This window comes from Peromyscus californicus, unplaced genomic scaffold (assembly GCF_007827085.1).
Source record: "Peromyscus californicus insignis strain IS unplaced genomic scaffold, ASM782708v3 Scaffold_7__1_contigs__length_154581171, whole genome shotgun sequence".
NCBI classification, from domain to species: domain Eukaryota; kingdom Metazoa; phylum Chordata; class Mammalia; order Rodentia; family Cricetidae; genus Peromyscus; species Peromyscus californicus.
The window spans coordinates 30,294,630-30,322,629 of record NW_026294595.1 but is presented as its reverse complement, the minus strand read 5'-3'; the positions used below and the strand labels follow the sequence as shown (position 1 = coordinate 30,322,629).

Here is a 28,000-nt window from a genome sequence, read left to right as displayed (position 1 = left end):
CTCGCCCCGCCCCGCCCGAGCCCTAGCGGCCACTGGAGAGGAGCTTGGGGGAGGACGGTGGCCCGCGAGGCTCGTGCAGACAACGCGGCGGCGATGTCCGCGAGCCCGGCGAACGCCGCGGCGGTAGCGGCGGGGCCTGGCGCGTGGCTGGGCGGCCTGGGCTGCGGCCTCCCCGCCGGTCCCTGGAAGCGGGCGCGCGGCGGGCGCGGGAGCAGTGGCGGAGGCCCCGGCGCGTCCTTCTGCCCCGCAGCCTGAGCCCGGGCGGCTGGAGGGCTCCGCTGCCCGAGGATGGGAATTCTCTTCACCCGGATCTGGAGGCTGTTCAATCACCAGGGTGAGACTGGGCCGGGCGGGGTGGTCCCGGCGGGTCGCCTTTGTCTCCCGGGAGCTGGGGAGAGAGCCCTCCCGCCATACACCCATTGCTCGGATTGGATCGCCAGCGCCCAAGGTGTCCGGTCCCACGCCGGGGGCCTAAGCGCACGACCTGGCCTGCCTCCATCCCCGTCGCCCGCCGCCAGTGGTGTTTGGGCCGCACGGAGGAAAGCTGGGGTTCTGGCGGGGGAGGCTGGGGACCCTGGCCTTGGCCTTGGCGTCGCCCACCGAGCCTACGGGTTGCAGAATGCGGAAAACTGGAACTCGTGCTCGGCTAGTCCGGTTCGCTTGGGGCGGCTCGCTTGGGGGGTTGGGGGAGCCCCACGCCGCGGAATGGTGATGGGTGGCTCTCCTTTACCTTGTTTGTTTCTGTGGTTAAAGGTCAAGCCTAAGGTCGTTTTCCTTCTTGGGTTATTAGAGCGATTTTTTTTGGCCCTGGTTAAAGTGCGTCCCTGACAGCTTTGAAAAGCATACCTCGGGAGGCACTCGTTAGCCTTAGGTAACTGGCAGGTTACTGTTCCAGTTCTGCCCTAAACGCAGGCATTGCCGCGGAATGCATAGGGGATTTATTAAAATAAAAAAATACGAAATGAGTGTGTGAAAGTGGAGAGGATACAGTTCTAACGGACCACATAGTTACTAAAATGAAATGTGCTTAAAAAACAAAAACCTCTAGTTGTAACTCATTCCTTCTCAACAACGTACTGTCTTTTCTCTTGTGTAAGCTGGTAGCGTTGTTGCACCCCCACTTTTTCCAATTAAAACTTAATGAACGGTGGTGCCTACTTTAGACCTTCCTCCTCCAGGATACAGCTGGCTTTATGGGAAGAGACATACTGGGCCTTGTAATCCCCAGTGGGTTTTGCTTTTTTTTAAATAATAATTAAAAAAAATGATAGTTTAGATAACGGTACTAAATGAAGTGGAAGGTGGTAAAGAGGATATTCCTATCAACACTGTCTGGTCAGCAGAGTGTGTGTGTGTTGGGGGGTGAGCTTCACAATTCTGTGGATCTAGATATCGCCTAGAACAGGAGGAATTGGTGGGGCCTACGGTTTTTGAAATTTTCATCTCTAGGTTTGAAGTAATGAAGGTTACATTGTTGTAAAACTGATGATGTTTATGTGGGTAATATTTATCTAGTTCTTTCCTCTATAACCTTGAATTTAGTGACGCTAAGGTTTCAGTTCTGCTCTGAGGTTTAGAAAAACTTGGTGTTGTTTTCACTTTCTTTTTTGAGTCAATGATTAAACTGTTTCTGTAACTTAAAAATGAATTATAACTTTAAAAAAAACAGCTTTTTGCAAGTAATAACAGGAATACATTGGTATCACTACACGTCTGCATTTTTGTGGTACTATTTGCCTGAACATTTAGTGAGTGTTTGAAAATTAACAGGAGAATTAATAGAGTTCAGTTTCTAGAAAATTACCAGTCAGTATAGTGAAATTGAAATAATTTGTTAAATGGTGTGTTAGCGCACAGTAGCTTCACGGAATTCACTGTTCAGTCTCAGATATTTATTGTTATCTTTGGACCTATGTTCAATGGGACACGTAAGTCAGGTGTGTCTTGGATGCTTTATTTTACAGAAGGTTCAGGACACATGTCTGTATTCTTTTCACAGCCTCGCCTGGAAAGAGGCTTTGGGTAATTGCAGAGTTTGTTGTGTTGAACTCAGACATAGCAGCGCCGTCTTCTGAAAGAGCAGCCAGCTCAGTTAAAACCATGATCGTGAACTGCCCACTGCTCAACCTAGAAAAGCCAGGGCTTTTATGTAGGTGTTGTACAGATTCCGAAGAGCTCAAACTTGATTCTAGATATTGTAATTTATTTACACCACTAGAAGAGTATCTGACGCTGGGGGAGCTGCTTGAGTTGACTGAGTGCCACCACTAGAAGAGTATCTGACGCTGGGGGAGCTGCTTGAGTTGACTGAGTGCCTGCCTACCTACTTTACCATCCCCAGCTGAGATTAGAGGATGTGGGGGGGGGGGGGGTCATCCCAGCACTCAGGATTCAAAAGTAGGTGGGTCAGAAGTTCAAGGTTGCTACACAGTGAACTCAAGGCCATCTTGGGCTACATGAGATTCTGTCTCAAACAAAATAAAGGTTTCAGCAATCCCTCTAAGCAGTTATTTCCCTGGAAAAGAGGAAGCAGAGTTGTACCAGACAGTTGGCAAGGAGACAACAAAGTAATGTCGCTGCTTATTGGTGGTCTCTTCGTTTTCCTTTTTCCTCCCTGTTGGCTCAGTTGTTGTGTTGTGAATATTAGCTTAGGTGTAGGCTTGCTGTTAATAACTCCAAATGTCTAGAAGAGCTCATTATCAGTGGCTTGTTAAATACCTTCTTAGCTCCTGTTTGGGTCATTCTAGGTCAGTGTTTCTCAGCCTGTAGGGTCGCAACCCCTTTGGGGTCAAATGACTCTTTCACGGGGGTCACTTAAGACCATCAGAAAACGCAGTTATTTACATTAGATTCATAACAGCAGCAAAATTACACTTATGAAGTAGAAACGGAAATAATTTTGTGGTGATGGTGGGGGGTCACCACAGCATGAGGAACTGTATTAAAGGGTTGCAGCCTTAGGAAGGTTGAGAACCACTGCTCCTGGTGGTAGGAATAAGGCAGGGAATAAAACAGACAAATCTCCATGTCTTTATGAAGCATTTATTGTAGTCTGGGACAGCAGAAAGGAAACTCAACCTGTCTCTGCAGATAAATTAGCAGCTGGTAATATTAGTGACTTTTGCCACACCGGGTTCCAGGTGTTTCACCAGGGTTGGTTAATCTGCCTCGGTTGAGTTACCCCTCCAAACTTTCTGTTTTACAAAAACACATTAGGGCATTATTTATTTAAAGTAATAAGCCTGCCTGGGCTTTTCAACAAGGGTCTCTAGTGCCAGCGTGTTCTCCCCACACCCACTGCGCACACGCACGTATACACACACCCCTTTATAAAGACGATAGTGGATGAAAGAACCATTCTGACGCCGAGGCTGTGGAGTTTCCATGTTGACAGCCATGTGTCGCTCTTCTTATTGGTTGTTGGGAAGGGAATCAAGCTCTGAATGAGTTCTGGCAAAGCTGCTCCCTCTGCCTAGATCTGGTGTTGGGGATCTGTTCCTGATGCTGTTCTTTCGAGGGAGTTCAAACATGCAGGTGACTGCAGAGGACCCTAACTCCCCAGAGAGTGACTGTCCGTCATCAGGAGCCTGGCTCCAGGTGCACCCTGTCCGCATTCTCTGGTCAGTTGTACAGAGTGAGGCTCACTGGGGGGCGGGGGGGAATGCAGGAGGAAACGCTCGTTCTTGGTGACAGTGTGCTCTCTGGACAAGCTGATTGCAGCGTATGCACCTTTACCCTTAGACCTGGCTCTTGCGTGGCATAGAGATTACTTTTATCTTCTTACCAGTCTCTTGTTTAATTGGTACTAGATATTTTCTTTGTAAAACTTCCCAACCTCAGATTACTGCAATTTTTGTCTCCTAGATTTTGCATGTTTAATGGTTTCTTGTCCCCCACCTCCACCCCCAGCAATTTCTTAGCAGCAATACTATGCTCCCAAAGCTTCCTCACTGTTAGCCAGCTTATTTTCAGCTTTTAAAAATAAAATTTGTGATGCTTTTAAGTCCCCCAAATTGAATTTTTAGTACAAACTAGCTTGATAGACAGCACTTTCCTACCCCTTGTTACCTTCCAGGCTGATTTCTTTGTTCACTGAAAGATACTTCATTACCAGCATGCTTTGCGTCAGGCTCTGTACTGGCTGAGGGAGTAGTAATGAACATAGCAAATGGAGCGTCTGCTGTTGGGACACAACTTGTCATCTACATGCGGTAGTCAGAGGGATGCAGATTTAGACCATGTGTGGCTGCCTGGGTGTGTCAAAGAAAATGAAGGAGGAAGGACCCATGGACAACAAGAAGTGTTTTCATGACAGAGCAGTATTGATTGGTAAGGTAAAGCCCAGATCAAACTCCCGAATCCCAGCAGAGAGTAACCGTGTAGAGGTGTTTGGGCTTTCCTGAGTGCAGGAATTCTGTGAGAAAGGCCTTCTAAATGAAAGTTATACAAAGCAGTAATTGCAATGATTCATAAGTGTCAAAGAGTTGGCATGGCCGAAGTCCGATTGACCTTTGTCCTCAATAACATTACTTCCTCATATGCTGTATTGTGGGTTCGATGGAGTATTTGTCTTGAAGCACATTGTAAGACAGAATTATAGCACTTGCTGGCTACAGACTTACATTCTCTGTAGCATGCTGTTATGTCTGGTAATGAAGAGGGCCGAGTGATGAAAGAGCTTGAGGGTGTGAGGGAGTTGTTTAGTATTAGAACGTGTATGGATGATCTAATCCCGGAGCATACCAGGGACAAGCTGGTTTGTGACCATTGCATCGCCTGCCACCTTCATCTTTTAGCCTTACACAACTCTTGTCTTAATGTTACAGTACTCATCGTGACTCACACACTATGTCATTGATTTAGGTCACTGATAATTTATCGTAGGCACGTTCCTCTCTGGTAAAGTTGGAAGAGAATTGGGCTTGTGGATGTGAGGCCGCGTGAGGGGTGATGCACTGAATTACAGACTCTTCCCTGGGTTGCACTTCTGCGATGCTATTTTTGGCTTTGGTTTGGTTTTGTTGTTCTTACAGCCTGTGGCTCTTTGGAGAGTTTCTGAAGTTTTGCACGTGTTTGATTTGAGTTTCTTCTTTTTGGAATGTCACAACCAACCACCTCCTGTGTTATGTTAGCTTACATTCCCTTTGTCGATGTTGTAGAAATCTCCATTGGGGTGTGGATTTATGGGTTTGGTGGTGCTGTGGGACTTGGGTAATGCTGTAAAGTTAGAAGAGCATCGTCTCCACAGTAGAGCATGGTGCTAGCAAACTTAAATGGAAAGTCTCTGAGACCATCTGGAGATGAGGTACACTGAGCAGCTGTGTGGATTTTAGTAACCAGCCAAGAAAGGAATTAGGAGATTTGGATTAGGACACCCATACACACACACCCACACACACACACCACCCCCCCCACACACACCCTTGTCACACCCATCCCTTTTCACCTTCTTCCCAGCATGTAACTCCACTCTCCTATCTGCTTTATCTGCGGGGGACATAGAAGGACATGTCGCCTCCAAGGCCTCTGACTTTGGGTATTTCCATCACCTTCTTACCTTTCCTGCTCTACCTCCACCAAGCCCTAACTTTTGCCTGTTAGGACGTTCATCTCTCCCTATCTTGTAGACTGTAAAATGATGGTGCTCTTTGCTAGCTAAATCCAATGTCTGGCTGATTGTTTTTTTTTCCATCTTGGATAGTCTTACCTGTTAAAAGCTTCCCACCATGCCTCCTGATCTGGGTTCTCACAAGGCATCATCTACCATATGCTCCCAACTCTCTGGCTTCTTTACTTCCAGGCACTCTATCCTTTATTTAGCTTGTATCCGGAGAAAATGAAACTCTTGTGGTATGAACCTCTTCTGCCCTCTGCCTTGCCTTAGTGTATGTTACCGCATGGTGGTTCTGTTCAGTATACTTGCCTCACTTGTCTTGTTCAGCATGTGACCAGGTGTGACCCCCCCCCCAAAAAAAAAGCTTTCTTAGGTATTTTTTTTTATGTAGATAGCCCTTTCTAGGAGGTAAGAAAAACAGTGATTTTAGAATTAGGACATAAGACATAGCTAAAGATCACAAAACAAAACAGACACAAAGAACCCAAACTCCTGTGCAAAGCAGACGAGGGCTCCTAACATGACAGCTCCTATTTTAGGAAACCAGGTAGTTTTCCCGCCAGCGTCTCCTCCTATTCAATGTGTCTTTCAAAGCTCAATTTAGAGTTTCATTAGAGACAAGTTTTTTAAAATGATTCTTTATTACACAAGGGCCATACCTCATATAGCAGTAAGCTGGCATTCATTTCAGCTACCTTTTCCCTAATGACCAAGATGATACCAAGGAGACCCTCTTTAAAACTCAGATTCATGTTTAGAAGTTGAAGGATTCATCGCCATTGAGAATGTAGAACTCGATACCTCAGGCTCTGGAAGCAAGTATGGCAGGAAAGCAGCAGTCTTTGGAAGAATGCTGGCGCTGCTCAAGTGTGCTCATAACCTCTTTAGGTGATTAAGGGCTGTGCCAAACAGATAATGTGCTAATCATCCGTGGGCACATTGTGTGCACGCGCATGTGTGCTTGAGTCGTTCTTCATAGTTATGTGCCATAGAGTCTTGTATTTCGTATTACTTTTGGACCAGTCTATTTATTTCATATATTTTAAGGACATTATTTCTTTCATGGATGATTATAAATGTGGTTTTTTGTTTTGTTTTGTTTTTTTAGAGTACTGGAAATCTGTCTAAATTTTGTCCCGTAGCTAATCATGGGGGGTAGTACAGAATGTATTTCTTGGTGTGAGGACTAAACTGATACTTTAGAAAGACTGTAGTTAGTTTGTTTTAAAACTGAGTCTCACTCTGCAGCCTTTGGCCTAGGGGATGCTATGTAAACTATGCTAACCTGGAACTCACCTGCCTCTGCTCTGGAGTGCTGTGATTAGAGAGGTGCCCTGCCACACCCAGACCAAGAAGGCTCGAATTTACAGTCGGTATTCAACCAGGAAATTTTCTCATTGTTTTAATACTTTTGTCGGTGCTTGTATTGACAGAACTGAAGAAAGCATACATCATCAAATGTGGAAAGCTTACATTTATAAGAAAAAAGGAAAATGAGAAAGGCAGTCTTGTACTGTTAGAAACTTACTGGAAGAAAGGCACCCTAGCTGCGGAACTCACTTACTTACCTGGTTCAGGTGCAGACATGGCCCCACTGGGAAGCAGCATCCATGGCCGTGGTGCCTGTCACACTTACTTGGTTGGAATCTCATACTTCTCAAGAGTTTTCTGATTTTAATTCAGCCATAAAATATGCTTTACCTTGGAGGAAATTGGTCATTGTTGCTTTATTATAAAAACAAAGTAAAATGCATATTTTTAAAAATCTAAAATCCAGTTGGCAATGAATGACTCGTAGGTCGAGGGAGACTGTACTTGTCAGCCAGTTTGATTTGTTTTGGTTTTTGAGATGACGTCTTACCATGTTGCCTGGTCCAGCCTAGAGTTTGTGGTCTTCCTGTTAGCCTCTCAGGTAGCTGGGACCACAGCCACGTGCCACCATTCCTGGCTTGTCTAGTTTGTTTTAAATATTTGTCTTTATTGTACTTGTTGATGTTCTTCTGTGTTACTCATTTTTATGTGTTGCTTCCTCTGAGTCTGTCTACTCTGGGATGGTAGCAGGATTGAGTTTGTGAACTCAGGAGATGCAGATTCATCAGAGTACTGTCTGGACGTTGGTGTAGCCTGGTGACTTTCCCATAGCGTGCTTTGTACATATATTGACCCTTCACCTTTGTATATGAACCATGCTTTCACCCTAGCCATCTCTAAGTATGAACTATGACAGGCCCTGGGGTCTTCAAAAGGATGCTGGAAGACTCTGAGTGGAGGGTCATCATGTTACTTGAGGACTTAGTGGTGCTAAGCTACCTGTGGTTGACTTGTTAAACTGGATGGAGTTAAATTTTTCTATTATTTGATTCTGTAACTTTTATATAACATAAGCACCTAGATATTAGGATCCCCCTCTGGGATAAATGGCAATGATTTGTAAAATGCCTGAGTAAAGATGTTACAATCTTCAACATTGACTCTTCATAGCATGAATATTAATTTAATGCTTATTAAATACCTACCTTGTGCCAGGAAGAATTACAGTTACCAGGAATATAAATATTGTGTTCTGTATATTTGAAGGGCAGCTGATTAAGCTTAGATTTGTGCACATACACATAATTGTGATAAGTGCTTTGCTGTAACTCTGGGAGAAAAGAGTGGAAACCCAGACCATACAAAATAAAGAGTTCCCTAGATAAAGAATTAGAGCTAGAGAGAAAAGAAAAGAAAAACAAGAAAACAAGAGATAGGGAGACAGTTTAGGAACTGTGATGCCCCCAGAAGCCAGGAGTGAGTCCCTGCCACTGTAGCTGGCAGGCCTGACAGTGGTTTGCCAAGACAGTTCTGTGGGTCCGCATACTTGTTATCATTTAGTTAGCCACGGAAAAGCCTCTTCTTTTTCTCCTTCTTTTTCACAGTCCACATGGACATACCCATGGGATGCCTGCACTTCACAGATGGAGCTTCCGTGACCATGACTTAAGTCACTTGTAATTGTTGGGATTACATTTGGGGATACATAGACATCCATAAGCCTAGAAAGAATAGTGCTTCCGACTGCCTGGAGAGGCCTCTGTAGAGCGAGAAGAGGCAGAGAACGTGCATGTAACCACATTTCTTGCTTGCTGGAATATTCTTTTGATTCCAGAAAGGTTTGAAAGTGCCATGTGCTGACTTATACCACAGAAATAAAGAGTAAAGTAGGGGAGTCTGTGTGAGTCTGTCATAAGTCACTATTGGTTTGTTTATTTCAGAGCACAAAGTTATCATTGTTGGGCTGGATAATGCAGGGAAAACTACCATCCTTTACCAGTTGTAAGTATTAATTGCTTAAAAATTTAATTTTGTTGTTTCTAGTTACTCTTTCTGCTTTTGTGATATTTGATCAATGTAAAGTTATGTGGCTCCAATCTGACTAATCATAAGCCAGGAACCAGATTTAAACAACTGTTTGTGGTGAGCTAGAAATTTACATGACATCTAGCATGCTCATTGTTTTGCATGGAGCCCTTGCTTTTAGAAAACAGGAAAATATTTGTTTGTACAGTTTGCCAGAATAATCTATAATATTCTTAAGCCATTATTTATTTTGAGCTCTGTTTATGTTGCTGGCTGATTTGTTGTATGAGCTCACAGAAAAAGGACACTTGGGAATGAAATAGAGAGAGAAGTCATCCTGACTTGTCCCTTGATGTCATCCTGAGATGAGCGAGCTTCCTCACTAATTTTGTGAACTTTTCCCTCCTAGTTCCATGAATGAAGTTGTACATACATCCCCTACAATAGGAAGTAATGTGGAGGAGATTGTGGTTAATAATACACGTTTCCTGATGTGGGATATTGGAGGTCAAGAATCCCTTCGATCTTCCTGGAACACTTACTATACTAACACTGAGGTAACATTCTTAATGCTGACGCAGCTTCCATGAGCATTCTGAGTCCTTGAGAAAGAAGCATTCGGATTTGAATCATTACAGCCCTTTAAAAATAGGACAGTATTTTGACTCTAGAGTGTAAGCATCGTCTGCTGTGCTTGACTCTAGTCGCCTCCCACTCCTTGTTTCAAATCCTTGACTGTATACCCACCTAAATTAAGTCTCCACAGGGAGAATTGGTGGTTGGTTGGTCAGGCTGTTTGATCCAGTAGTTGCTTTTATAAGGACTTGCATCTCATGATTTCTGATTGCATTTCCTTCTCACTATTTATATGTGGCTAAGTGGGAGAAATCGTAGCAAGTGAAAGGGCTCTTCTGTGGTTTGAGTCCTAGCCAGCTTTTGCTGTGTGTTTTCTTTTATGCGGTGCAGTTGCACTTAAAGAAATCTTTTGATTATAAAGCATTTTAGACATAATCATACGGCTTTATTTACATGTTAAGTTGCAAGAGAAAATTTCAAACCTGTGACTTACATTCATCATGTAGGCCTATAAATTGAAAGGTTGCACCAGTTGTTTTTGTGGTGTGGATTATAATGCCTTAAAAAATATTCTACACATATGTAAAGATATTTAAATCACTAATGATGCTACCAAGTGTCTCTCATACATAGCCTAACCCCAGCACTCCATTAGTATTTCATCATACGTTTGGAGGAAATGTGTGTATGGCTTATAAAGGTATGTGTAGTGCCCCCATATATATTGCTCCAGGTTTTAAATTATGTCAACCTTGAAAAGGGTTTATTAAAATACCATCTGATAGAATGAGCATCACAATAATAAAGTCTTCTGCCAGAAAGCTAGCAATGAAATCTTACAGTTTGAAAACTGAGGAATAAAAAGGCTGAAAACCCAATGGTTTATTTGGAAATGATTACCTCGTTCTAAACAATGAAAACTGTGTTTTAGTAACAAGCAACATGGGCTTTGTGAGGACAGTAACTGGACATTGGCTCTGTCTCCCTCTTGTCTGTGGTGCTCTTAGAGTTAGGAGTGCAGGGAGCTCTACTCCAGAAGAGCTGTAGGCTCCTCATCTGCTCACGACAGGCCATGCTTGTGCAGCAGTGCCCTGGACATAAGGAAGCTTTTGTTTTTAGATGCCAGTTGATCCTTTCGATTTGTTCATTTCAAGGATTCAAAGGATAGTAATAATACTTGTCTAAAAGCAACTTAAACTTAGGACCTTAAGTGTTTGGTTTTGTCTGTTTGTTTTTAAAATTGTATTAGAGTGTAAATACAAGGCTCTAGGCCCCATTAGTATTTATGTAGTAATTTTGAAAAGAAAAAAGTGTTCTAGTTTGGTTAGAGTGTTAGTATCGTATTTTTTTTTCTTAAAAATGAGTAAATGTGTTTGAGTTAGAAATGAGTCAGATCCTTGGGCTTAAATAAAGTGAGAATGATAAACATCCCTGGTTCTCTTCCAATACAAAAGATTTTAATGTCTCCATATTAGTATCGTGTAATTAAATAAGTACCTTATTTTGTATAAGTACAAAATAAGTATCTTGAATTTTCAAATACCAAATTCTCTAAGTCACTAATGGTCTTTTTGGTAATTATTTTAGTTTGTAATAGTTGTTGTGGACAGCACAGACAGAGAAAGAATTTCAGTAACTAGAGAAGAGCTCTACAAAATGCTGGCCCACGAGGTAAGTCTGCCTTTGGTAGTAGGTGGGGATGAGCATTGTATTATGTTTGATTTGCTCTTTGTAGTTTCTCTTAAGGAGTATTTCAGATTAAAAAAACAATTTATCTGTTGATCATGCTTGCTTGTCATTCATTCCTGCTTTGTGATTATGATACTTCCTAAATTTTAAATGTGTCTAGAAGCAGGAGGAAGATTGTGCAGACAATCATAGATTGATTTAGCTTTGATAAATCTGATTTAGATGTTTCGCTGAGCAAAAGAAAATGTCTACAAGTAGCTTTCCTTTTACATTTTGGGCAGATTATTCCTACAGTGGATTATCATTTGACAGTTTGACAGGTACATCACAAGTACTTGGCTATATAACGGTTCTTGAGTGTTCTCCGTTATCAAACTAATATTTAAACTTAGTTACAATTAGGTTTTTTGTGTTTTTTAATCCTGTTCCTTTCACCAAATGAAATTATATGACTAGCTTCTTATTATGCTAAGTCCTTCAAAATACTACTAGTCACAGTAGTCAAAATTCAACTAAATTAGGGCTGTGGATGTAGCTCACTGGTAGAGTGCTGGCATGCATGAGGTCCAGGCCTTGACTGGCCTCAAACTCACAGATTTCATTTGCCTCTGCTCTGAGTACCTTAATTAAAGGTGTGTACCACCATACACAGCCAGAGGCCTTGATCTCTGCAGAACACTCCCTATTGCAAACAAAGACCTTTCCTTTCCTAACCTATTGAGGCTGACAGCAACAGTAACCTGTGAATGTGAGAAAGGTTTAAAAGGCACTTTGAGAGGCACATACCATTCATTTAAGGCGACAGTGGCAGTGGCCTCCCGTCTTGGGCTTGGGCCCTTCCTTGCCATGGGCTTTTGTCTGCCTTACAGCACTAGCGAGTTTTCTCCTGTTGAGTCAGCCCTAAATCCAGTTGTCAAACAGTAGCAGCCCTGTCACTACTACACCAGTACGCTCACATTTTCCTTGGGATGCATAGGCAGCCAGGATTGCTGGTGACAGCTCTTCCCCAAGCAGCTTACACGGTACCTTCTAGCACTGTGAAAGCAGCCTGCCGTCAGGAATGGCGCCCATTAACAACTCCTTTTGTCTCCATATCCTGTAGCCAAAGCATGCATTGCCTTCTGCAGTAGGGACTCTAGTTCGGGCCTGCAGCCAAGAGCAGTGGCATACCTTTATAGTCTGTGAGGCCTCAGGGCCTCCCCGGCTGATTACTCATTAAGAGGTCGCCCACCTCTGGTATTGGACTTTTGCCCAACCACCTTACAACTCCTAAAGTACCTACCCCGCTCATATACTTGTCTTAGTTTCTTTTCCTGTAATAAAACTACTGATCAAAAGCAGCTTACGGGAGAATAGGTTTGTTTTAGCTTAACAGTTCCAGAATGATGTAGTCAGTCATGGTGGGGAAGCCATGGCAGGAGCAGGAGGCTGGCTGGTCACATGCACCTACAGTCAAGGAGCAGAGAAGACCAGTGGGAAGTGGACTGTGCTATACAGCTTCAAGTTACCCCTGGGAACTTCATTCCTCCAGCAAGGCTCTATTCCTGAAAGTCCTGTCAGCTTCCCAAACAGCATCACTACTGGGAAGCAAGTGTTCACACATATGAGTTGTGGGGAGCATTTCACATTCAAACTACAACACACAGAGTACCTTATTTATTCAAAACTGCAGTCTTCACTGTTTTGAGTGTTTCTACAAATCTGTAGAGCAAGTGTTAGCATCATGTAATGAAATCTTTTTACGAAGCATAGGCAGGATCTCTGGAAAAACACCATAGTAAGGGCCAGTTGATCTTGGATGGCTGAAGGGGTACTAAAAAGAAAACATTAGCAGAATGCAGTACAGCATAAAAAGATCTCATCATTTCAGTTTTGTTGTTAAAAGAGCAGTGTTGAGAACAGCATAGATGGGAGACATTGCCCTTTAGTCCTCTGTAATCTGAAAACAGTTGCCATGAGCCGTCCTACTTCCTTGTCTGTGTTATTGCTGCCACTTCAAGGCTGTTCCATGTTTCTTTAACACCAGCAATCTTAACAGGACTGCCTTGCACTGCTCAGCTTGGTTCAGGACCAAGTGGGGAGCAGAGTGCTTTTATCAGAGTGTTTTTGTTACCCTTGCCTGCTATGTCTGGCACTCGAGTCAGCTCCTCGGTTCTGACATGCTCCAGGCCATCATTGTGCCATTGCTTTTGTATCAGACAAACCTGGCTGCTGAAAAGACTGTACTGGGCAGTCTCCACTCCTGGTGTGCTTTTACATGTATACACTAGGGCTATAATTGCCCACCCCAAGGCAAGCTTATCACTTGGCTGTTTTATCACTTAAATCTTCTGTAAACTGCTGCTCCAGCTTTTTAAGCCTTTTAGAAATGTAATAGCCCAACAATTGGCTTTCTGTTGTTTTTCCGGGAATTCCAGTTTAACAGAAGTTTTATCACATTTGTCTTGGAGTAGCATGGACAGACCACCTTTGACCTTCCCTCATTCCCTCTTGATTGCTTTACCATTTTACAAACCTGGTCCACATGCCAGTCTCCTTCATTTAGATTCCTGAAGGGAGACTAACCTTATAAAGATCATGTCCCACCGTAGGGCTTAGCAATGGTAGGGTACCAACTATTGTACCAAAGTTCACATGATGCATTTATTGACTTGCGTACAGGAGCATGGGTGGTAAGGGGTTACTTAAAGTAACATGGCTGACACAAAGGTAGTGTTTCCCAAAAGCCCACACTGTGCTGGTTGACTTCCTCATGAAAGCAGCAGTCTTGGAGTTCCTTGCAACTTGCAAACAGCGCTGATGATCCAGAGAGTTTCTTTTCCCCAGTGGTCATTACTGACATATAACCTTGGGGAAGAAGCCCTTTTTTGGTATATCTTAGAAGTTTCAGGAGCTTTCTGAGACTTGTGAGTTGTGTACTTCCTGGTTCTTAAGGTGTCTCCTTCCAGGATACAATGTTCCAGTTGGGAGGAAATTGTTACACAACAGATGTATAGAATAAAATTTTTTATTTCAGTGGAACTTGGTAAAGCCTAAGAAAATTGGGATACTCACAGTGAAGTTATATGTTACTATTGATTCAATGATTTCTTTTGAGTTTTGCTTTACAGACTTTATTTTGTTTCAGGTAAATTTTCAAGAGTTTAGGAAACCTGATAAAAAGTGGTTTTTGTAAATTAAGAATACATGTTTGCTTTTAGTGATTGTGGTGGTTTGAATGAAAATGGCCCCCATAGGCTCATAGGGAGTGGCACTATTAGGAGTGGCCTTTTGGAGTAGGTGTGACCTTGTTGGAGGAGGTGTGTCACCAAGGGTAGGCTTTGAGGTTTCAAATGCTCAAACCAGGCCCAGCGTCACTCTCTCTTCCTGTTGCCTGAGGATCCATATGTAGAACTCTGAGCTACCTCTCCAGCACCATGTCTGCCTGCATGCCGCCAGGCTTCCCACCCATGATGACCATGGATTAAACCTCTGAACTGTAAGCCAGCCCCAGTTAAAGGTTTTCTTTGTAAGAGTTGCTGTGGTCATGGTCTCTTCACAGCAATAGATAACCTAACCAAGACAGTCGTCATGGCTTCCATTGTGTGCTCTTGCCTATTGGGGGCTCAAATTCTGGAATTCGTGTCAAACCTTTTGGGGTTTAGAAAATACATCTTAGGGGGCTGGAGAGATGGCTCAGTAGTTAAGAGCACTGACTGCTCTTCTAGAGGATCTAGGTTCAATTCTCAGCACCCAAATGGAAGCTCACAGCTGTCTGTAATTCCAAGATCTGACACCCTCACACAGACATACATGCAGGCAAGAAAATAAAATAAAAAAAGATTTTTTTTCTTTCCAACTGAATTTTATAAAAAGAGACAAAACATTATTCAATTTATTTCAGAGTGGTGTTTTATGGAGACTTTAGAAGGTGAAAACACACATATATATGATGTCTCTTGAATATGTGTGTGTGTGTGTGTGTGTGTGTGTGTGTGTGTGTGTGTGTGTGTGTGTGTACCTTTAGCAGGAAACCTCTGTGTGATTGCTCACTCATTGGCTGATATATATATATAGCAAGCATGGTGTTTGAACCTTTCTGCCCAGGGACACGAACTTGGGCCCCTTCCCTCTCCCTTGTCTGTTATACTGAGGCCCAGGAAGTTTATGTGGCTGACCAGTTTTTTAAAGGGCCAGGATCTGAACATAACAGCTATGTTGTGTTCTTGAATGACTTATATTATCGGTACAAATACTCTTATTTAGACTCATAGCTAGGAGACAATAAAAAGGAGAAAAACAAAGTACAAAACTGGCTAGAAAGTGAAAGGAGGCTGAGAAGGGAGATCGGAGAGGCATTAAAATGGTGTGGGGGCCACAAGAGACTCTTTGGTGGACTGGAACCAAGTCATCAGGTAGAGCTCTGACAAGTGACAAACGGTGACAGATTGAAAGCACATGGATGGAGTTAGTTGGATGTTTCATAGTTACTATAAAACAATCTTTGTTGTGGTTTTCATAACAGGGTTTCTCTCAGTAGCCCTGGCTGTCCTGGGACTTGTTCTGTAAACTAGACTGGCCTTGAACTCAGAGATCAACCTCCCAAGTTCTGGGATTAAAGGCATGTGAAAATAACTCTTCTGTGTATTCCAAAACATAAAACTATAAAAAGGTTTTAAAAGCATTTCAAGGCTTCATCTTTTAAGAAATATTAAACTTTGAGTATAATTAATTTTAAAATAGTTTCAGACACCAAAATCTAAAATTTTCTTTAGAATGACTCAAATTCTAGAAGTAGTCTTCACAAATGAAGCTTCGTGAAACAAAGTGACAGTATTGGAATATGATAGAGAAGTAGATGTTTACATTTGTTGCTGTTTGCTTGACTAAACTAATAGATGTATTAGATACTTTTCTTTTTCTGTACGGGCCAGGCCCTTGGACCTAGGGCCTTACATGTGCCTGGCAAGTGCTCTGCCCCTGAGCTATGTCCTCAGTCTTTAAAAATCGTGTTTGTTTTTGCCAGAGTCTCATTAAGCTACTCAGGCTGGCCTTGAACATGCAGTCAGCATGCCTCAGCCTCTCAGATAGTTGTGAGATTATGGGCCTGAGCCTTCAGGCCTGGATAGCTCATATTCTTAAGATCAGATGTGGAGTTTGTATAGTAGAGAACATTTAAATTAGCTTGTGAATGAAAGATTACCATTGTTTACCCTAAATTTTGATAGCTTACAAATACAATTTAATAAATAGCCTTTAACCCAATATGCTTTTTGTTATTGTCATAATATTACCTTTGGTCTTGAGGTTCTATAATAAAAAGCAAAGATTCTCTCTCTATCTCTCCATCCTTCTAAATATTTAAAAAGGTAAAATACCTGTTTTATGGCTGTTGTTGTTGTTGTGATCATTTTAAATAATCATGAACTCCATTGATGCCAGTCTGAGATACATGAGATTCTCCTAAAGTGTGGGTTTTGAGATCTAAACAAGAAATTACAGTTTTAGTTTAGAGACCCTTTCTATTTATTTATTTTTACTGTTGTATTTATATGGAGTGCATGCCTGTGTGTGTGTGTGTGTGTGTGTGTGTGTGTGTGTGTGTCACATGCTGTGGAGGCCTGATGTTGATATTGAGTGTCTTCTTAGATTCAGCTCCATCTTTAGAGAGGCAGTCACTAGCTGAACTTGGAGCTCTGTGTTTGGGCATGCCTGGCTATGCAACTTTCTCTGGGGAGTCCTCAGCTCCACCTCCCGCACACACTGGGAGTATAGGCCGGCTACCACGTCCATGGCTTTTCCTGAGTTCTGGAGTCCTGAACTCTGGTGCTCATGCTTACTAACACAGCAGACAGTTTACCTGCAGAGCCGTCTCTCTAGTACGAGACCTTTAGTGACTTAATTTTTATAGTTCTAGTTTAGGGGCCTCTCTAAATTTTATTAGTAAGAATGATGGGTTTAAATTACTGTATTACTAAATTACTACAGAATATGCTTCCTAACTTGACCCAAATACTTGTATCAGAATTTTGTGTTTTGAGCATTCTATCATTAGCAAACCTGGCTTATATATAACGAGTTCCACATACACTGATATCAAAACCTCTAGATGATAAGATAGAAGTTAAATTAAATCCCACAGAAAGTCTGTCTCCTTATTAACTCAGCCACATACCACCTATCAATAATAGTCCATTTTCATTTAGGGTAAGATTTTAAAAATTTATATCTTGAATAATTACTATATATGTTCAATTCATGATCTAGCTCTTCAGTTTTCATTTTATTTTTAGATCTTTGGACCAAACTATGTCTAGTAACTAATTAAATATGCAGTCTTAAAACTGTTAACCAGCCACCTGTGTTTTTGTCTATTCTAACTTAATCAGGCAACTCCAGCCTGCAGAGGGCACTGTAACTAAGTCATTCTTGATTGTGCATAAAACACTCTGCAAAACTTTTAACTACACACACACACACACACACACACACACAGTGTTTCCAAACTGATAATTTATCCCTACATGATACGTAGTAGATTTATTTGTTTGTTTGTTTGTTTATTGTGTGTTGAGATGATGCCAGCTGCATACATTGTTGGTAACTTGCAGTGTGGTCATTTTCTGAGGAGTTTAATTCTCTTCTGAAATCCTGATTGGAGAAGGTTTGTTTAGGGGATTGGAAGAAAAGGCATGATACATACAGAAAAACAGTTGGAACAGTGTTGAGATAAGACTGTCCCAAACTGTCCAGAGAGTAAGTTGATAGCTTGCTAATTGGAGTTTTTAAGATGTAAGCGATGGGACACACTTGAAATTCTAGCACTCCAGAGTGCAAGGAAGGAAGATAATGAGTTAAAAATCCGCCTGGGATGCATAGCAAGACCTCAAAAACATAAACAACTTACACGTTTTAGAGTATATAGTAAGTAATATTAATAAAGCATAAAATGTAATGTGGAAAAGAAAGGGGGCAAAGTTTTGATACAGTAGTAAAGGATGACTATTAATAGCCATTAAAGTTTTGGATTTTTTTAATTTGGTTTTTGTTGTTGTTTCTGCTGTTGTTTTTTAATTGATATAGTAGACATTTCTTGTGCTTGAAAAGATGATGTTAAGTGTAAGCACTTAGGGCCATAAAGCTTATCAATTAAGACTAAACAGTTGGTGCTGAGGATCTTCCAGATAGCTCAGTTGGTAAAATGTTTGCTGCTCAAGGGTGTGAATCTGAGTTTGATCGCCAGCACCCACAGTGTAAAAAAGCAGGCACAGCAGTACACACCTGCAGCTCCAGTGCTGAGCTCAGTGGCCAGCCAGGCCAAGCAAACCAGTGAGAGGTCCTGTTTCCAAAATTGAGGCATTCAACACTTACCTCTTGCCTCCACATATATCTGCACATACAGTGCACACACACACACACACACACACACACACACACACACACACACACAACCATACACAAAACCATACACAACTGAGAAGTATGAAATCCATACAAGGATTTGTTTATTTCTGTCGGACTAGGAGATGTGAGATAGTATTGTATAAAATGTTTAAATTCTAGACTGGTAGGGATGCCTATGAAAATAAAAAAAATTTAATCAAGAAAAAAATGATAGTCCAGATTACTAAAATTATGAAAAATAACCAGCTAAGTTGAAAATATATGGGGAAATGTACTAGCCTTTAAATCTTATTTGCGTTTACAGGACCTAAGAAAAGCTGGATTGCTGATTTTTGCTAATAAACAAGATGTTAAAGAATGCATGACAGTAGCAGAGATCTCCCAGTTTTTGAAGCTAACGTCTATAAAAGACCACCAGTGGCATATCCAAGCATGCTGCGCTCTTACTGGCGAGGGGTAAGATGTCTTCTAAGTGCCATACATTTAGCTTAGAAATATGTATGTCTTCATCAAATCAATAAGTATGTAAGGAAGTCAATGTCTGTAGCCAGAGACTTTGGATGATTGTGTAATAAGATATGCAACACAGATGTACATATATGAACTAACATGTAGGCATGTAGATTCTATAGTTGCTATAGCAGCATAGAGAAATGAGAGTGTCGCTGAGAGCTGGAAAAGCCAGAAAATACTTTTTTTTTTTTTTTTTTTTTACCTTTTTATGTGTATAGGTGTGTTGCCTGTGTCTACACCACTTGCATACTGTGCCCATGGAGGTCAGAAGACAATGTTAGACCTCTTAGGATTGGAGTTACAGACAATTGTGAGCCACCATTCGGGTGCTGGAAATTGAACCTGGGTCCTCTGCAACAGCAGACAGTACTCTTAGCTGGTGAGCCATCTCTCCAGCCCCTAGAAAAGACTTTTGATAATGAACCTGGGACTTAGGTACTAAAGCTTGAGAGCATGTCCTCTCGGGAATGTTTTCCATGCAGTGTCTTAGTCCTCATGGCAGCTCTAGACTAGTCCACATTTTATGCATAACAAAGAAGGAATAAACAAGGATTTATATGTAAAGCTAGCAGATAGCCACCATGACCAGCAGTGTTGTCAAAAGGAAATTGTGCTGTCAAAAACTGCTGGAGACTGAGGGTGTAGCTTGTTAGTAGAGTGCTTATCTATATGCTTCAGACCATAGGTTGAACATACTCCATATTTTTACTCCCAAACCCCCATGTATGATACGAGAGTCCTTGCTTCTGGAATCAAGAGTATTAGAAGACAGTATGATTTAAGAAGGAAGTGGTGGTTGTTTGTGTCAAATGTGTGGTCAGGCACCAGGAAGATGGAAAAAGTACTGTTGAATATAGCAGTGAATGAGTGAACTCAATCTGTGTATTGGGAAATTGGGCAGAAGGAAGTCAGTGGCAATTTAAAGAGAAAGTAAATTTTGGAATAACAGCTGAAAGTCCTTTTTTTAAAAAAATTATTTTATGTGTATGTGCCTGAGTGTATATATGCACACCATGTCCATGCAGGAACCCCTAAAGGTCAGAAGAGGGAATTGTATCCCCTGGAACTGGTGTTACAGGCAGTTGTAAGCCATCATGTGGGTGCTGGGAACCAAATCTGTATAGTAGAATATTTTAAGGTGTGTTACTTTTGTTTATGTTGCATTTGTTTAACTCTGTGAAGCTATGTTATTGTGCCTGTGTAAAACACCTGATGGTCTAATAAAGAACTGGCCAATAGCAAGGCAGGAGGAAGGATAGGTGGGGCTGACCGGCAGAGAGGATATATAGAGAAGGAGAAAACTGGGAGGAGGGATCAAAGAGCTAGCAGCCAGAGGAGGACTCCGGGGGCCAGCCACCCAGCTACACAGCAAACCACGGAGTAAGAGTAAGATTACAGAAGTAAGAGAATGGGAAAAGCCCAGAGGCAAAAGATAGATGAATAAGTTTTAAGGAAAACTGGCTAAAAACTAAGCCAAGCTAAGACTGGGCATTCATAAGTAAGAATAAGCCTCCATGTGTGATTATTTGGTAGCTGGGTGGCGGGCCCCCCAAAAGAGTAAAAACCTTCAACAATAAACCTGGGTCCTTGCAAGCATAATAAAAGCTCTGAACTGCTGAGTCACCTCTTCAGCCCAGCTAGAAACTCTTGAGTGTGGCAAGGAAAGGTAGGAAAGATGAAATAGAGGATGTTGGGTATCAGGTGAAAGCCTAAAGGAAGAGTAACTGTTTTGCTGCTTTTCAAAGGTCTGGGGATCTGTATCTATTCAAAAGCAGTAGAAAGGAACTTGAGATTATAAAAGAGGACTTGAGTGTTGGGCTGAGGCTCTTGATGTATTCAGTAGGGTCAGAAACCTAGAGTCCCCACTGTGGGAGGCCAGCTCCCACCTTTTCAAGGGTTCTTATGAGGAGGAGAGTGTAATAAGAAAATATTAGAAGCCGGCGGTGGTGGCGCGCACCTTTAATCCCAGCACTGGGGAGGCAGAGCCAGGCAGATAGATCTCTGTGAGTTCAAGGCCAGCCTGGTCTACAGAGTGAGATCCAGGACAGGCACCAAAACTACACAGAGAAACCCTGCCTTGAAAAAAACAAAACAAACAAAAAAAATTAGATAGAAAGATAGCAAAGAGAAGAAAGACAGGAACACAGGATAGCTTTGAGAGGACCTGGGTCAATACCCAATGGCCCTTTTCCATTTATTCAAAAGGGCTTTTTATAACAATGCCAAGGGGCAGGGCAAAAGACCTCCCCCCTTGCTAGATCAAAGCACACTGCACAGCCAAGTGTAGACTCTTCCAAACACCTGGTAACCATGCCTGTGGTCAGATCATCCCTTTATGCATCCCTGCTGGGTAAAGCAAGCTCAGATCTTGGACCCTGAGTAAGTTCTCACTAGGAAACCTCTGTGGGTCTCTACACCCAATAAATGAATTAGGTAAAGTGACAGGATTTCTTTCCCTTTGAAATCTTGATGAACGGTGAATGAATATGAGTTATTCAAATCAAATTACTGTGAAATAGACCAAATCTTGGTTTTCATTTGGGTGCCATTTTGACTCAGTTGAAGATCATGAGCTATGGAGCATGGCCTTGCCTGGCCCCAGTTCTGCCATTTGCTAACCTTTCGAGGCTAGCTTGTCTACCATGGGAAGGATTGCAGACTAATTGTTGAGAAGACTCAGATGGCTGTTAGGTACTTAGTGCAGCAGTCTGCAGTGTCTTTCTAGTGTTTCAGCTGCTGTTCCTTTAACAGTTTGAAGCCGTTGGTTGTTTTACACCGTTTTCAGTTAGTTTAAAAGTAGGAGTCTAATTATGGAGGAAAGTAGCCACTCCCCAAAATCTTCTGTTTGCTTTGTTGCTCTCTGTGTATTCTTTTATACTTTTACATTCATATCTACAAAGCTTATCATAAATAATCAACAGTTTTGGAACTTACTGTAGAATCACTGATGACTATTTCCTTCTTGCTCGGCATCTGGTTTCTCTTGTCACAGGGTAGTCCCTTTCTGTATTTTGAATTAGTTCAGTTACTTGTTGGTCAATAAAAAGTAATAATGATGTGCTTTATTGCCTCAGATATTTTACATAGTTATATATGTATACTTTGTGTTAAGAACTTTGTTATGTTTAGTATAAAATCCCATTATTTTTACTTCATTTATGTCAAGAGTATTTTTTTAAAGGGAAGGTTTTACCATTATATGAGTGTTCTAAAATATTGTGGTTTTTGTGATTCTAGACATTCAAATTTTACTCTTTCCTATTAAAAAATGCTTCATTGAGTAGTCTGACACAAAAATCTGCCTACCTCCTGATTTTTATTTTTAGAATACATTGCCACTCTGTGCTTGTTTTTCTAAATACATATATATAGATAGATAGATAGATGTAGATATATACACACATACACACACACACACACACATACATATATATTTAGACAGTGCCTAATATGTATAGGGAACTCACATGACCAATGCCCATAGAACGAACAGGTTTTATATATATATATTATTATTTATTATTTACTTATACATATTTATTATTTACTTATACATATTTATTATTTATATATGTATGTATATATTTATATATATTTATTATTTACTTATACATATTTATTATTTATATATGTATGTGTATAATATATATAAAACCTGTTCGTTCTATGGGCATTGGTCATGTGAGTTCCCTATGCGTGTTAGGCACTGTTCTAAGAATTAAGATAAGAATGAACCGAAAGCTTGTGTGGCCTAGAGTAGTATGTCTTTAACTCAGCAGCACCTATGCGTGTTAGGCACTGTTCTAAGAATTAAGATAAGAATGAACCGAAAGCTTGTGTGGCCTAGAGTAGTATGTCTTTAACTCAGCAGCACCTGAACTGATTGCTACTGCTCTCACAGTTTTTATTCTTCAGATTAATAAAAACTACTGTTTGCTAGTGTATAGCCTGTAGCTTTTGAGTTCATAATTTAATCACATGATTTTTGATGTCGTCACAGGTTATGCCAAGGACTCGAGTGGATGATGTCACGGCTGAAGATCAGATGATCTCTACTGACCTCTTCTCACAGACTCTGTATCAACAAAGTGCTGGACTTTACCTGAAAGCTGCAAGAAAACGGTTGAGATATATTTATAATAACTGACTTAAGAGTTTTTCTATAAGAAGAAAAATGAAGACCACTTATTTGAAAACAAAGATGAAACGTCACCACCCAGTTTGCTCTCATTACTTCCAAAGTGCATCGAAGCTGTGACTGACATTTCTCACGATGAATCCTCTCAGGATATGGTATAGCTGTGGCGAGTATGAAGGGAGAGGAAGACATTTGAACTGTAGAGCTTTATTGTCCGAGTGCTTTGCCCTCCCCACCCCACCCCAAGTTGAATGTTCCCTTCTCATTACATTGAATCAAAATACAAATCAGCACAGATACCGTTCCCAGTTTTTAAAAATGTAATATTATGGAAAGTATTTTGCTTAAAGTTGAATATGTATTGTGTATATACCTCAAGTTCAGGTTAATGGCTTTGATTTGTGTTCTAACGAAAAGCAGATGACACAATAATAACCTTAGTTATTATTATTACCCTAATGTTATTCAGTCCCAACGTTGGTGTTAAGGGTCATTTTTGTAGTTTCCCCTCTGTTCTCTGTATTGTCCTAACAAGCCAGCCCTGACCTAGAATTGTTGAGCTGCTCCTTAGAAACAAAACAGGAAAAAGCTTGACATTGTATACCAATTTCTCTTGCTCAGTAATTGAGATGGACAAACGTAACACAAGTGAGTAGAATGTCTGCTAGACTCCTGGCCAGGAGTGACTGGGCAGAATTACAGAGTGAGCAGTTACCAGACTTTCCCTTCTGTTGATCCTATGCCAACTCAGCTACTAATCAGTCATAAGTTGTGATTAAAACTACCAGGTCATTTTTAATTGAAAATCATGGTGTGAAATAGATCTGCCCAAAGAGGAAATATTCTATAAATAGTAGTAATTAATTTAGCTGCAGCTTTTTAGGTGTAACATGACAAACAGCTAAAAATGAATTTGAGAGTAAGCATAAGGCATAGTTTTCAATGAACATTGATAATTTCTCAATTTGCAGATTTATTTGTTTCTGTAGGTTTTCTTAACATGTTCTTCTACTGCATAAAATAGCTTGTTTAATAGTTAGGAAATCCAAATACTCTGAATGCTTTCAAGAATTTGATTGAAAATTTGACATGTTACATTATTTGTACTAGAAGTCATTTGATCCAAAACACCTTTTATATTTGCTTTTTTTTTAAATTTATCTAAAAGTTGAAGGTATTTCTGTCATAACTATAAACAAAATTACCATGTGTTTTAACATATTCTTGGTGACTCTATATGCCTTTTGTGCCCTGGAAATTTGAAGGTTAGTCAAAACTGTCAAGATTTAGGATATTCAAAAAAAAAAATTTAACTAGTTTTAGTATCAGCTTTAAAATTTCCTAAAGATTTTGATAAGAACTAGAAGTCCACATTACAAGCATTAATGGAACTTTGAAAAATCTTTCGTTAAATGTGAGACACTTAACTGTCTAAACCCATCGGGTGCAGATGAGTGTTAACAGGGAAAAATCTTTCGTTAAATGTGAGACACTTAACTGTCTAAACCCATCGGGTGCAGATGAGTGTTAACAGGGATGCTTTGTGTTTGAGATCTGCTGTAAGCCTCCCAGTACACTCTCAGCATTTAATGTTTGCCCACCTGCTCTGAGAAAATCAGCCCTCCATCACTGGGCTTTGTAGTGCTAAGTTCTGGTCATACGTTCTCATACTTCAGATCACGATGAGAGGTTTCCTCTGGTGTATTAGAAAATCCCCTTAAAGACTCACATCTACTCCGTAGTTTTGTTAAAGGCAAACAGCCTCTAATGGAGCCCTTCCCACCCCTCCAGAGCCCAGACCTACAGCTTGCTAAAAAGCTAAATTTTTATTTTTTAATTTGAGTAATCATGTGCATAGTTGCTTGGATCACTGTTACATCAGTTCAACACATACCAGCACATTCTGATGTTGCCAGGGTATTGGCTAAACTTTGTTCTTAGTTGGATGTTTAAAGCGTTTGCTCCGTTGGTAAGGTTGGCGTAGTGCAGTCAGTTACTGACATGTCATAAGAAAGCCTGAAACTTCACCCCTTTCACAAAATACGAGGTTTTTGGCTTTTTAACCCTTTTAAGCGAAGCATCAAAAAGTATGATGCCTGTGTACTTGTACATAAAAACAAAACTATAACTGAGTAAAAAGAGTTTTAATATATGAAAATATCAAAACATCAAACAGTATTAGGCCTAAATATGGCGGAGTACCCCTTGACGTCGTGCTGGCAGTTTACATGTCATGGGGCAGAACTCAGCAAGCCCTGTGGTTTCAGATGTTCATATGCGACTTCTGGGTGTAAACAAACATCTCATTTAACCTCACTGTGCTCAGCTCTGAAAAGAACAAAGATTTATACCTCTGTACATGTGAATAGATTTAAGTGTCCCGTTTTGATACTGATTTTGAAAGTTGTTTAACTTCTCTTGATACCTTGGTAAAAGTGGCCATAAGATAAATCATTTGAATATATTTGATTTTGTCATAACATTTATAAAGTGTATGTTTCCCATCATATTGAGAGTTTTATTTTAAAAATTCAGTTCCCCTTATATTTCTAGCACACCTTGGCCGTCATAGTAGACAAAGAACACAGAGAAGGCAAGTGGGCTGGGCAGTGGGGAATGGGTCTTCATTTTCTTGTGACGTTTTGCCTTAAGAATAAAAAGGTGCATTAGCACTGCTGGTTGGCATTTTGAATGCAGGTGGTAAACCTAGTCTTACATAAGCATAGCATGAGATAGAGGAATAAGAGTTGGTTTCCTGGCCTTGAAGAAGTGCCTCATAGGTAGTCACGGGAAGTCGCAGGTAAGTGTGGCGAGTGTGAGGACAGGCAAGAGGTCCCTAAGGTGTCTTTTCCTTTTGTCTGAGTGTATAGTATTAAGAAGCCGAGAAGAGGGATGCTATTGGTCCTCTCTTCCAGGCACTTTATATTTCTTGCTGTAACTACAGCAATCACATACAGTACAGACAACCTCAAATCTGTTTATATTAGTGTAAATAAAAAAATCATAGCCAGCTGTCTAGTTTTCTCTGCAGGCATTTTTGGGAATGCATCTATAGTCTGTTCTACTTTGTTAATAGGGGATAACAGCACATCCTAGATCTTATGTGAACTTTGGGATCTTCTAATTGCCCTTGGTATCCTGGTATCATTCTCATTTTCAAGGCAAGGTAGAGAAGGTTTCTTTATACAGCAGATTTGACCACTTCATTCTCCAAATGCAACGTGGAGTTTCTTGTTCAGGAGCAACTTTCAGAGCTCAGCTAGCCCTTACTGTCCTAGATGTTTGCTGACCACCAATGAAGGTTGCTCGTTTTCATCTAAGGGGATCCATTGTTCCCAGACCACTGGGTTTTCAGTAACGACTTTAATTCTGTTTGTCCACCTACCGTGACTTGACCCACTGCTGGGGACCTTTGCATCACCAGAGATTCTGAGTCTATCAGGAGACTAGATTCAGGTTGTGGTATAGAGATACCAGTAGAAGACTCATGTTATACTATATTTAGCCCCCTAATTCTACTTAATATTAACTTCTTAAGCTGACAGCTAGATTCAGAAAGACAAGAAAAATACATAGACTATTTCAGGTCCTTGAGCTATGATTTAGGACCAAAGGCCATTGCTACATTCACATTATCCTCATAGAAACAAGATTGGTGATGTTTTGGAGAATACCAGTTCAGCTGGCTTAAGATGGGGAAGGTTGACAAAACAAGACTGTATATAGGGTTGAACCTGAAGACAGCCTAAGTTGATTTCCCACATTCCATTTTTCTTCATGTTTGCTTAAATAGCAAAGATCAGCATTAAATGTCTAAAGGAATTTGTAACTTGAGACCTGGTATTACAAAATAAACTTGCTGAAACAAGCTTTAAAAGACAGCAAAATATGCAGTATGTGGTGGTGTGACTCTGTAATTCCAGCATTCAAAATGTGAGACAGGAGAATTGCTGGGAGTACAAGGTCAACCTGGGCTGAATAGGATCAGCCACCAAGACTACATAGCAAAAGACTATCACAAAAAGGAAGGAAGGAAGGAAAGAAGGAAGGAAGGAAGGAAGGAAGAAAAACAGCCAGCAATCAACTATCATGTGTTTCTGTGGAATCAGATGTTATAGAAAATAAAGACTCAGGATGCTACTTAAAATACAACTTCTGTGCCACGTTCCTCAGCAGGTGCAATCGTTTAAGACCATGATAGTGGAGTAAAGGAAAGAGCAGAATTAAGCACTCTGGATGCTTAAGAAGTGAGTGTATTTAACCCTAAAATTGTTTGAAATTGGGAAGAAATGTAACAGGATACAATTGGGCTAATTATGCAATATTTCATCTTTTCAATTCTCTAACTCTGTACTGTTCCTAAAACGGAAGAGTGAGTCTCTTTGGTGTTGCCTGCTCAATGTACGGATCTTTGGTAGACATTTCTCATAGTGTGTACTTAAGAAGTGCCTGACATTGATTTGTGTTGATTTCTAAGTCCATGTAATAAATGATACGTGTTTTCTATGGTATCATATGTTCTTGTTCTGTTTGGTTTTGTTTTCGAGACAGGGTTTCACTATGTAGCTATGGCTGTTCTGAAACTCACTGTATAGACCAGGTTGATCTCCAGCTCACATGGGATCTGCTTACCTCTGCCTCCTGAGTGCTGGGACTACAGGCAGGTGCCCCTACTCCTGGCTAATATATATTCTTGTCTTATTGATGATACAAGCCACAGGGGTCCTAAGTTACAATTTACATTTGATTTA

At 40.9% G+C, this 28,000-nt stretch overlaps 1 protein-coding gene across 1 annotated transcript; it reads left to right on the top strand.

The window, feature by feature from the left end:
- Positions 1 to 76: 76 nt before the first annotated feature.
- Positions 77 to 27,765, top strand: Arl5a (ADP ribosylation factor like GTPase 5A). The gene is made up of 6 exons (XM_052723083.1): positions 77 to 334; positions 8,866 to 8,926; positions 9,360 to 9,507; positions 11,114 to 11,197; positions 18,903 to 19,054; positions 23,112 to 27,765. Exons 1-6 carry the CDS (start codon positions 289 to 291, stop codon positions 23,158 to 23,160), a joined length of 540 nt encoding a protein of 179 aa, XP_052579043.1. The 5' UTR covers positions 77 to 288; the 3' UTR covers positions 23,161 to 27,765.
- Positions 27,766 to 28,000: the final 235 nt, after the last annotated feature.

Excerpts from the sequence above, each read along its gene's own strand:
- Arl5a (XM_052723083.1), top strand. The coding sequence starts at position 289 with ATGGGAATTCTCTTCACCCGGATCTGGAGGCTGTTCAATCACCAGG. Across the intron at positions 8,927-9,359 it reads ACTACCATCCTTTACCAGTT|TTCCATGAATGAAGTTGTAC; the intron begins GTAAGTATTAAT and ends TTTCCCTCCTAG. Across the intron at positions 9,508-11,113 it reads CTTACTATACTAACACTGAG|TTTGTAATAGTTGTTGTGGA; the intron begins GTAACATTCTTA and ends TAATTATTTTAG.